The sequence below is a fragment of the Sycon ciliatum genome, chromosome 4 (genome assembly GCF_964019385.1).
Source record: "Sycon ciliatum chromosome 4, ocSycCili1.1, whole genome shotgun sequence".
Taxonomy (NCBI): Eukaryota; Metazoa; Porifera; class Calcarea; order Leucosolenida; family Sycettidae; genus Sycon; species Sycon ciliatum.
Window position 1 is genome coordinate 8,331,748 of NC_088646.1, and position 11,679 is coordinate 8,343,426.

The 11,679-nt window shown below is 43.6% G+C and overlaps 2 protein-coding genes across 2 annotated transcripts; both read right to left on the reverse strand.

Annotated features, from left to right (window-relative positions):
• Positions 1-221: 221 nt before the first annotated feature.
• On the reverse strand, positions 222-9,484 carry LOC135814273 (dehydrodolichyl diphosphate synthase complex subunit nus1-like). The gene is made up of 5 exons (XM_065327373.1): positions 9,118-9,484; positions 7,833-7,955; positions 7,055-7,210; positions 4,700-4,799; positions 222-872 (listed from the first exon to the last, which is right to left on the reverse strand). The coding sequence occupies exons 1-5, from the start codon at positions 9,386-9,388 to the stop codon at positions 782-784; spliced, it is 741 nt and encodes a 246-aa protein (XP_065183445.1). The 5' UTR covers positions 9,389-9,484; the 3' UTR covers positions 222-781.
• Positions 9,485-10,156: 672 nt separating this feature from the next.
• LOC135814276 (small ubiquitin-related modifier 1-like) lies at positions 10,157-11,479 on the reverse strand. The gene has a single exon (XM_065327377.1). The coding sequence runs from the start codon at positions 11,260-11,262 to the stop codon at positions 10,993-10,995; it is 270 nt and encodes an 89-aa protein (XP_065183449.1). The 5' UTR covers positions 11,263-11,479; the 3' UTR covers positions 10,157-10,992.
• Positions 11,480-11,679: the final 200 nt, after the last annotated feature.

Below are 11,679 nucleotides of genomic sequence, written 5' to 3' on the forward strand. Positions count from 1 at the left end.
GTAAGCACAGCCTCAATGCTCATGAATGAATTTTTTGACAGCCTCAATGCTCATGAATGAACTTTTTGACAGCCTCAATGCTCATGAATGAACTTTTTGACGAGGCCGAGGGGCATTTCAATGCTGGCAGTCGCATAGATTATGATACATGCAACAAATTACCCTTGTCACCTCTCCACTCCAGTCTATGCATCCCCCGTACATAATTGAAAATCACGGCCTCCGCCGCTCCGGGTCATAAAAAAAGTTTAATAGACTTAATAATCAAAAATGATCAAGGTGATACTGGCAGAAACTGTTAAATTTCTAGCAAGCTAAAGAGAAAGGAACTGCATGGACTTGGGAGCATCATGGGATTTTGCTCAAGAACCATGTGGACATTGGAAGAGGGCAAAAAAAAGCACAGTAACACGAAAATCCTCAATGCGCGCCTACGGACAGCTTGATGCGCCTACGGACAGCTCGATGCGCCTACAAACCAGCAAAAAGCCACTGGAGCAGCGGAGCCAGGAGTCCTAAATCACTGTGCACACTTGCATGCCAGCATGCAAGTGTATGCAAACAAGGATGACCATGCATCCTCAAAGAAATTGGAGAGAGTATGTACAAGAACAATGATAAGAAAATAAATATGGCACGCGCAACAGTGAGCTTGCTACAAATTGGAAATTGAGACTGGATATGAGCACAAAGGAGAATCAGTGGCCATTTTTGAATGTGAAATTTTCCGGACGGATGCATTCTCAATTGGAGAAGCCATGCGCTCAAGGACAAACCACACCTAGACACCAAGTCGCTGCTCTGTGCCTGCGTACACATGGAGTAAGTGCAGCAGCTGGCCGTATTTGACATTGCGATGAGACGGAAGAGTTCTGCCATGCACGGAGAGAACACCACAAAGATATCATGTTCGGAACACCCTACAGAGTGATGTTACTCGCATGTACATATGGCTGTAAAGTAAAATTCCTTCAATACACTATAAAAGCGAAGGTAACGATGTGAGCATAACCCAGGACCAAATCACCAAGGCTGATTACTGTGCTCAAAACTCCTGTGCTAATCCAAACGCCATCCTTGGGTTTTCATGGTTCACAATGAGTATGCACTGTCTTGCTCCGCGCATCTGCTACTCGTCACCATTGTAGTATAGGAAGGAGAAGTATGTGTACTGGTCATGCTCAATGAAATCCAAACTCGTGAATAAAGTTTGTGCCCTGTATTAAATACACCATTCTCTGCAGAGCCCAGTGATTGCGGGCCGGGAACTGCACAGCGACTGGAGCTGTGTTGAGTCGCATGATTGCATTTTCATTCAACAGTAGAGAAAGAATGTTGAAGCTCCATTGTAGCCTCGTCACACTTCAGTAGGTACAAAGAGATTCACCGCACTCTTCTTTAATTACTAGTATTAGGCGAGAGATGTTCTTATATCCTCTCCGAATTTTACGAGGCTCTCTAAAGCTCTCCAAACTTCAGAGGTGGTTGAAACTAGGAGATTCCCGCAGTTTGGGATCATCGCATGCGAACTAGGCTAAAAGCCACGTGTTGATCATGAGTGTACGCATTTCTCTTTTCGCATACGCACAGTTCATACTACATTCATGGCAATCAAGATCGCGCGCTTCATATTGCTTGACATATGAAAAATATCTCCGAATTCTTCGAGACCCGTTCTTAGATTACTGTAAATCATATTATTTTAACGACCCGCAAAGTTAACGATTTTCTGATTTTCGAAGGTTAACGGTTTGAAAAGTTAACGATTTTCTCAGACAGATGCAATAATACTAGGAATGCTCGACAAGAACATTCATTGTTGTCCATCACAGTATACCTCGATGTCAGGAGAATAAAGAAAATGAAATTTATCCAGCGTAAGAGCGTAAAAAATTCAAATTTGTTGATCTCCTGCCGCTTCGTCAAAATTCATCTGAGAGACTTCGGAGTTGTTCGAGCCGACTGCTGAGCGTCTCTGCTATCATCTAGATCTTTCGATTGTTGAATTCCGTTGAGAATTGACCGGGTTACGATCCGTTGAACACGCGCTGCATGCCATAATGTGAAATGATCGATTTCAATCGTGCGAGACCCAAATCATACGACTTTTGCTAACAAATTTTAAAATAACGACAACTCTTTGCTCGTTAACTCGTTAGATTTACTTGTTCGTTACATACCGTATATTCTCTATTATAAGCGCCGTGCTTATATTTTTTCAACACCCCTCTACCCCGTGCTTATATTGGAGACCGCGCTTATATTGGAGACCGTGCTTATATTTTTCAACCAATGCATTCATACAGAGCGAGAAGAAATACATGCTAGATATCATGCATGCAGCATTGATTTCCACCAAGACCGTGCTAGTAATAGAGACCGTGCTTATAATGTTTCGAAAGGTGCTCACAGTGTGCTAGTATTAGAGACTGTGCTAGTAATGGAGACCTGTGCTTAAATAGAGAATATACGGTATTCATGATTTACAGTATACCAGTTTCTTCGACTTCTGTTATCTTCTTCTCCAAGAAGCTAGAGAATATAAGAACGCACCCTAAAATTGAGATTCCCGGGCAGGACCCATGTGAAATTGGGTGTGGACGGCGAATTATTTTTTTCATATTTTTTCCAATGTATGTATGTATGCATGCCATGCTGAACTTTTTTTTACAGTATTTTCCAATTTTATTAACTTTTTTTAAATACAGAAAACAGGTACTGTACGCGTTTTTCTCTCCTTTTTTCTGTATTTCGGCCAACAATGGCCCTGATCTGTATATCAGGGAGTCGTACAGTACTGTGCATGTATATGAACTGCACTGTTAAAAAAAATTGGCTTTGGGCCTTTGGCTCGATTTTGGTGTAAAGCGGGATTCACAGAAGTTTTTTTGCGATGCGACACGCGATGCGACGCGATCTGCGATGGATGCGTGCGATGCGAACTCGCGAAATACCATTCACAGAAGAAGTCAGCGATGCGACAAAGTTTTGCTGATTTGGGTACGTCACCATGATATTCGCGCGGTTTGACACAACTTGTAAAAATTTATAGGCAACTCTTGCACCTTTGTACAACTTTGCTGTAGAAAAGGTCAAAATCGTACACCAAATCGCTTGTCGCATCGCATCGCAAAAGTTGAGCCAAGCTCAACTTCTGCGATGGCCTGCGATGGCCCAGTTGCGGCAGTTGCGTGGGGTGCGACATGGCTGCGATTTGGGGTTTTCCCGGTTTCGCGTCTGTCGCATCGCGTGTCGCATCGCAAAAAAGCTTCTGTGAATCCCGCTTAAGAGGGCCCGGGAATTCAGAATCTCTATTTTTTTGGTCTCGCCTTAGGGGTCGTCCACAAATATCGATATTTTTTTAGAGAAGATAATTATACCAAATATCGTCTTGAAAAAATATCGATATTTACGGATGACCCCTTAGAAGTAAACATATTTCATCCAAATTTCACCATGAGGGCATCATCAGAGAGCATAGTATTTATATAGTTGCCAGGGAAAGATGACTGAGAACCGACACCACGACATGACTACATAACCCTGTGCGCATGGCACTGTATGCCCATGGGTTCATCTAACGTTACATGTACATGCCATGTAATTCACATGTACCTCAAGTAGGCTTACACTATTACTATTAGTATATCAAAAGGTTTGCAAATTCTTCAGCTTGAACAGTGTGATTTTGTAAGAATATATGAACAAGCAATGGCCAAGATACTCAAGTCTCATAAGTCATAACTAGGATATTCGTATCAGTTGATACATGCTTGTTTGGGGCCTAGCTGGATCTCGGATAGCTCTGGCAGGAACTTGCGCTGAAACAAGGAAATACTGTAAGTCTTACAAATTTTCGGTGCGTTTCAACTTCAGCCTCGCAGGGCAAAACACATTTCGGGCGCATTAAATTTTCAGCCTGCACAGTGTATTGCTGCTGCCTGTATACACTGTCACCCTGAACTCTGCAAAACAAAACTTCGGCCGCAACAAATTTTAGGCGCAAAATAGCCAAGATAAATATGCGCCGAATACCGTATTAATTTTGTTGACTTACAGTACTAGTATTGCTACCAGGGAGTAGTAAAATACTGATATTTTACTACTCCCTGGTTACTACACAAGAATCCATGCTGCTGTGCGTGCAAACATGGGCTGACCCAATTTGTGTATGCATTACAAACACCGTGTACGTGTACAAGTAGAACAATCACTTCGAACAAAAAATACTAGAAATAGATCCCGATCACATAACACTGTCCGTTTCTGTGCATAACATCAAGAGTAGATAAACAAGAGTGTGCAACTCGCGGATGGGTTGGCCCACGGCGGAATTTTTTGTTGACGTAATCTTTTCGACGACGCACGCGCTGCGAGCCTTTTGGAGAGGTTTCCCTCGTGCACTAGCGGGGCTTTACACTACAAGGTCGGTGCCCAGCACGTGCTCTCACACTGCTCTGCGGCAAAGTCCGCGTTTCCCTGAAAAAAGGTGACGTCAACAAAAAATTCCGCCGTGGGCGGGGGTATCTGCAGATTGTGCAGAAGAGATCCGGAGTTGCACACTCTTGTTTATCTACTCTTGATAACATGTACGCAGCTTTGAATTCGTGCAGTGCATATGAAACTAGGGTTTGTTACAGTTGGCATTAGAATAAAAATAATAACCCCCCTCCCCCACACACACATGCCACTGACTTACAAGATTTCTGTCAACCGAATTTGCCATGGCAGGAAGCCGAAGAGACTATGTGTTGGACCACAGGACACAAGCAAATTTGGATCAGGTACATCTACTCCACCTGTTGTCCAGTCAACACATGATCACAGACATAGCAGAGTACCACAGAAGGAATCAGACAACTGGAATAGCTTGCTTGAGTTACGGAGAGAGAGCGAGAGACACATGAAGACACAGAGAGAGAGAGAGAGAGAGAGAGAGAGAGAGAGAGAGAGAGAGAGAGAGAGAGAGAGAGAGAGAGAGAGAGAGAGAGAGAGAGAGAGACAGAGAAGGGGGGAGAGAGAGAGAGAGAGATCACCCAAAGGCTGAGCAAGAGTGAGCAGAAAACTGAGAAAAAGAATATTATGTTATCCTATGTACAGGTGACGTTATCAGTACTCATGGTGCAACACCACACCATCACCGAATACGTTTGGACATCAATCTGTGTAGTATGGATACGAGGACAGCGACACCGGTAAACGCCAACCACACCATGCAATCACGCCAAGATTGTACCAAACGCAGTACATCCTGTCACACTTGCCAGGCAGTACACTGCACTGCACGCGTTAATGTACATGTTGCACGACAAGCACTACAGTCAGCAGATACACTTAGGCCAGTAGTGGCAGCTAGCACATAGCACTACAATCATACTAGTATACAGTTGTGCTAGGTGAAATCTGACCCAAGGTGCCCAGCTGGCACCCTGGACTAGTGTGCCCAGCTGGCACCCTGGACTAGTGTGCCCAGCTGGCACCCTGGACTAGTTCCTATTACATCACTGGACTTGTACAGCCTACAGGTGTACACTCAGCAGTATCCGCACCACTTCCAGGGCGTGCAAGTGTTCAGCGTGCCAAATATGCACTTTGGTTGTGATTTCACCCAGCGCAACTCTACGTACAGTGTAGTCCTGCTGAGATTCACAATCTCCAAACAGGCAGCATTCTAGTCAGTCAACATGAGAATACTATGTACAATCAGACTTGCAGTAATAAACTTGATCTTGATTTTCCCGTACAAAAGGCTTCGGTACGGACTAAGAAATCACACACCAGTGGGTGCTGAGCTTCATGAACAAACTTGATCTACACTGCTGCTTAATAAAACCCGACTGCATGAGTTGAGTTCGCACGCTGCACCATTTCACATCCCATTGTTCACAGGTCTAGGGCTGCACAGCACTCGGCACATACTTGCGATCTGATTTCATTGAGCAGCACTGTAAATTGCTAGTACAGTGTATAAGCCGCACTTTGAGCACTCAAAATTCACCCAAAAAAGGGGGTTACGGCTTATACTCCGTCGATCAAATTAACGGTGATAAATAGGGTAGATATTTGTATTTCGCGGCAAAAAAATGATAGGCACGGCCTATACTCCAGTGCGGTCTATACTCCGGAGAAAACGGTATGTACACTGTGCTTTATCCAGAGCACACCCCTGCTGGACTCTATCCCTTTCAAACTTTGATGTATGGTCGTAATGGATGGAGCGTGAAGAACAACACCTTTCGCACACCCGGCTAAATCTTGCTACTCGCAAGGATGACTTTATAATTATTACAAGTACAACACACCTGCTAGCCTGCATCTACGCATGCATGTGACAAGGCATTCAGGTGCAACACTATTACATCAATTCCCAACAAAGACAAGCCACAGTTGACTCAAACTGGACAGTCACTGGGTTACGTGCTATGCTGAATTTGAATGATCTGTGCGTTGTCTGCAAGTTAAAAAGTACCCTCTCCAAGTGTGCGTGCGTGCGTGTGTGTGTGTGTGTGTGTGTGTGTGTGTACGACTTGAACGTACTGTCGTCGACATTGAAATCCGATGGGATGACCGGGGCCAGCGCCCTTTACTGCCTTAGCGCGTACATGCACTGTAGTCTACGTACTCACTGTAAAAATGGACAATCAGTGCTCGTGGCTGCAAGGCCAGCGCCCCGTGGCTGCAAGGCCAGCGCCCCGTGGCCACTTGATTTCTCAACGGATTTCAATGTCCGCAACAGTAGTTCCAAAGTATGAACAGCTGCCAGTAATGGACGGCGTCCGGTTCCACAAAGCTCAGATAAGGGGAGTTAAAGTTTTGTAAGAAAGGGTTTGCTCCCCACACTGGAGCTCGCGCTATTCCGCCGACTTTAGGGTTAAAGTTTAATAGTTTTAAAACACAAACTCTCTCCGTCTCACACCCAACCCCCCACCCACATGGCAGTTAGGCATTGCAGAGGTAACAGTACTTAGTACATGTGCGTGTGAAACCAGTACGCACCCAGTACCAATACCTATTACCAGCAGTTACGACTGACATGGCCCAAAGTGAAACTTACCTGAAATGATATTGTGAACAGAGGACACATCCATCTGGGTGGCACTCATCTGTTGCTTAGCTACAGACGCACAAACATGACGAGCGCAGGAAATGACTGCACTGCGGCCATCTTCTAGAGAAGCTAGGCGTAGGTGAGAGACACTGGTAGTTTTTGCTGTAAACAACAACACCAACACCAACAACAACAACACAGGATTTGATCCATTAACAATAGAAACCATACGACCACTTGTGACTGAAAAACAAGAATTCAGTTGTCAATATGCCCAGAAAGCAAGATTTACACCTCTCAACATTACCATGCACAATAACTTTGCACTGGAAGTATACTTCGAAGTAACTGAATTGGAGGTATCATGCAAAGCACTTTATTCCCACCAGAAAGTCAAAAACTTCAAACATACATGTACATGTGCTGTACGTATCTGTTACATCCAAGTATATGACATTGTACATGACATCAATGCAGGGTGGGAGGAGAACGCTTGTTTGTGGTGCAGCGTTAAATATACTTCAGCAACAACAACTCTGTAACGTCCCAAAACAAATCTTCGCAAAGTCAATTGACAGAGGCTGGGTGCACATGCTGGCAAATCTACAGTGTCACATGTTCTAAAGTGCAACCATAGTACCATAGAAACAAAGCAGCACGGCACCCACCACACCGACCAATAAGAACACATCTAAAAGAGTGCATCAACAAATACCAACAGAGCGTGTAAATAAGGCATGGAACAGTGAGATACTAAGTCTTATAGACACCTACTAGTACTCACCACTTTGTACAGGGAGCATAGACAAAGATATCTTTACACGAGTTGAATAGTCCGAACCAAGTAGCTCAACCTTCCGCCGATCAATAGTAGATAATAATTGTTGCTGATTTCGTTTTAATTCTCCTGTAAGAAGGTGGACCCACAAGCATGCCACTTAGTGTTTTCCTACTAATTCCTATGCAATGCTTCCAGCCAGGGCCTACCCTGATGAAGAGAATGAGAAATGATGAAAATATGAGGGGATTTAACAGAAGAAAGAGGACCAAAGAGCTACAAGTTCCGGTGTAATACCCACAAACACCACCAGTTACTTTATAATCAGCTCATGCGATAGCATTGCACGACACTGACCAACGGTACTGACATTCTACACCTAACTGCACGAGCATGAGCTGATTGTAAAGTATCTGGCGGTGTTAGTGGATATTATAGCGTAACTTGTAGCTCTTTGGTCCTCTTTCTCCTCATAAATTAAACCTTGGCTCTCCACCCGAGTCTAAAAATGAGGGAATAGGCATGTTTTACATGGTTGTACGACCTCTACCTTATCCGAACATACTCCTCATCTAAACGCCCGGGAGACAACCCTGCGCCCCGAGGGGTGTGGATAATCAGCACTCTACTGTATTGACAACTGGAGTATTCAGGGTTTGCGGTGGATTCGAAAAGCGAATTCCAAAACTTTTCTAGAGTCAGGAGATTCAAGATTAGTTGCTCAAAAGACCATTTGAAGCTGCAGGTCCGATAATGAATGTGATTTCACATGTACTTCGAAGTAGCGAGAAGAAACACAAAAATGAGGAGTCTTGATTCTCAAACATAAATGTGTAGGCAATTAGCAAGCCCCACCTACAACAATGCACAAAACGTGTAAAGAATTCGGGATAGGTGAAACAACAATAAACAACAAAAGCGGAAATGTTACTTGCAAGGAACGGCTCAACCTGAAGGTAGTTCTGTTTTCGAGTCAGATTGCATTTTTGTCCTCAAGAAATTTATTTCAATATTCTGCTAGAAGTTACTCTGGTCCCTTAGTACATGTAGTTTATGGGCAACCATCTTTGGCAATGTTTCAACAGGCCGAGGTGGAACCACCACCATCATTACATAATAAATATATGGATGTACTAGCTGCATGTCAACCTCAGCTATGCCTTCCTCACAATCGGGATGGCCATGACAACAGGCTACTGGCGTGTTTATTTTCAATACTAGTAGTGCATTCTAGCATGTTGATGAGAAGTGCAACAATAAATTCAAGAATTGAATCACTGTCACAACTTACCTTCTCCATCAAATACTGTGATATACGATATTCCCAAGGCCGCTGACCAGACCACCATGCTAGCAACATCCTCATATTCTATGTTTTCTTCCTTCAATTGGAAGGCTATGTGCAGTGGCAGCTTGTTTAGATGTCGTTTATCGTCCTCAACGTTGCCAGGTTTGACACCGTGAAAATGTCTTGTTCTTAGCCATCTACTCCAGGATGAGAACCAAACTTTGATGGACAAGAAAAAGTGAATGAGACGAAGTACTAGAGTATACAGAAACATGGTTGCGTAAGCAGAGACGACATTGGAAAGAAACGACTAAAGTTTGTTCATCTCTTCAGCAAACTACACAGAAATAGGAAAATAATGTGCTCGACGTACGACGTGTTCTAAGATCTTTTTGAATAAAGCCGGTGTCATGCATTCTCAGCGCGCATATGTCATCGGTCAATGCACAAAGTCACAGGCGGCGCGCTAGCATCCTGCGTAACTCTGCAGCATATGCATGCAGAGATCTAGAGAACGACGTGCAGCTGCTTGATCTGACGCAGTGACGGTCATTTTGTCGCCATTTCCTCATTCGATGAACATGCGCGGTTGCCAGGGAGATGCTGAATGCCATACATAAAATAAACCCATTTACATCTTTACAAGGCTGGATATTTTGAGCCAGCAAGGCAGCCAATTATATCTGATGGTGGTTTACATCTTCCTATCATACCCTGGTTTCTCATCATTGTGTTGCTTTTGCCTGTAAAAGAAGCTGTTCATCATCAGGCCAAAATTTTTTCAGGGCCTTCATACAATCCCGTATGATATGGCTCAAGTAAAAATGAGAAACATAAAAATTAAATATATTAAATCAATACAAATCATCAATATAATTATGATGCCTGTAACAGTGTTCCGGATGCGCTGGCACGTATTACAGTAAATCATACTTCCGCTTTACACCAACAAGCAGAAAGATCAAGATGCACTTATGTGTACAGGACGCATGCACTTTGCACAGGCGCGGAAGACACATGGCAACCTCGACTAACACACCTCTCACATACCGATCCAGGAACTTGGATCGAGAGCTCAAGAACGATCATAACCACATCAAAACCATGACGGCTGACAATCGAACTGAGCACGCCATACAGAAGCAATGGTTCCGGATTAAAAATGGAGCAAAGAAGATCACAAGGACCATATAAAAGAAACACACATGCACGCAAATAAGCGATGACGCGGAGACAAAGAGTTTTAGTTTTAAACACACATGCATATGAGGATTTGTTCAGAACAACATCCACAATTGTCAACGTTCAAAATCCCTTCCAGAATAAGAAAGACAACACAAGCCAGCCACAGAAGGCATGGACAGCTCATGGTTGAAAGCAATTGCTCTGTAAAAGCTAGAGCCCAGTGGTTGCAGAGTACATGCATACAAGTGTGGAGGGTTGTGTATGCTTGTTCAGAAAGAGCCTATGTACAGGGAGCATGTGATGTGCACATCGAAGATGTGCATTGTGCATAACAACACAATGTCATATTGAAACAAAAGCTGGTCACTTTTTGCACAGTAAAAAACACAAAAAACAATGCAGCACATCAGCACACACCACTGTTCAAGGACATAAAACAACAACGAACGAAAGAATGGATATTCTCCAAACTCTTGTAGAGTTCACGACCCATGCAACTTACACTTTGGATACATTTGAATGCTGGGTTTAAGCGTTTCTTGCATTTCATAAGGCGGAACAAATACAATCATGTACACAAGAGAGTCTGGTTGCGATGTAAACTTCTACTGCCAACAGGTAGACTGACTGCGTGAGCCTGTTATATTTAAGCGACATCAGCAACGGCGAAAATGCTATGCTGGTGGTTATTTCTCACCAGCATCCACCAGTCTGTTCTTGAAAGACTTCAATAACGTCATCGTCATCCATTTCTAGTTGCTTCGGAGATTGGTCATCACCAATTCGGTTGCCGTCGAACATAAACCGAAGAGAATTGACAGGTACACCTTGTCTTTCACAGTACGCTTGCTTGAGCTTACGTAGCGGAGTCGTGCGCTTGATCTTGAAATGGACTTCACTGCTATCTTGTCCCATAACCTTCAAATTGATGTGCTCATTCTCAGCCTTGACTTCGTCACCCATTTTGAAGTTTGTAGTCAGGGAATAATCTAGGTATACACTGTAAAATAGCAAGGAATAAATCTAAAAGTCTCCTAAACGAGCTTACTGCAAGGGAGTGAGTCAAATAGCCGTTTGTAACAGATCAATCGGCAGAGCAAGACCCAAACAAAACAACTGGTAATTGTTGAGAGAAAAGCGGCAGCATGCCACCTACCCACGGCCCCCGGGCGATATGGCGCTAAATTTGCGATTGCCATGGTAATAAATATGGCGACTGTGCATGTGGTGAACTTCAAATAAAAAGATTTAGCGCGAAACCTGGCAAAACATTGTTGTAGAAAAGAATGATATAATTATGCATGCAAATAAAAGACAAAACCGTCAGGTCTTGTCTTTTTGCATGTATCCACATCATGCACTCGTAGTATAGTCTAGATC

What these genes read in the sequence shown, in the direction of transcription:
- LOC135814273 (XM_065327373.1), bottom strand. Translation starts at nt 9,388, where the DNA reads ATGTTTCTGTATACTCTAGTACTTCGTCTCATTCACTTTTTCTTGTCC. An exon ending in CACAGTATTTGATGGAGAAG is followed by an intron (nt 7,956 to 9,117) that starts GTAAGTTGTGAC and finishes ACCTTCTTACAG; the next exon opens with GAGAATTAAAACGAAATCAG. An exon ending in ATTCGGTTGACAGAAATCTT is followed by an intron (nt 873 to 4,699) that starts GTAAGTCAGTGG and finishes CGTGCATGGCAG; the next exon opens with AACTCTTCCGTCTCATCGCA.
- LOC135814276 (XM_065327377.1), bottom strand. Translation starts at nt 11,262, where the DNA reads ATGGGTGACGAAGTCAAGGCTGAGAATGAGCACATCAATTTGAAGGTT.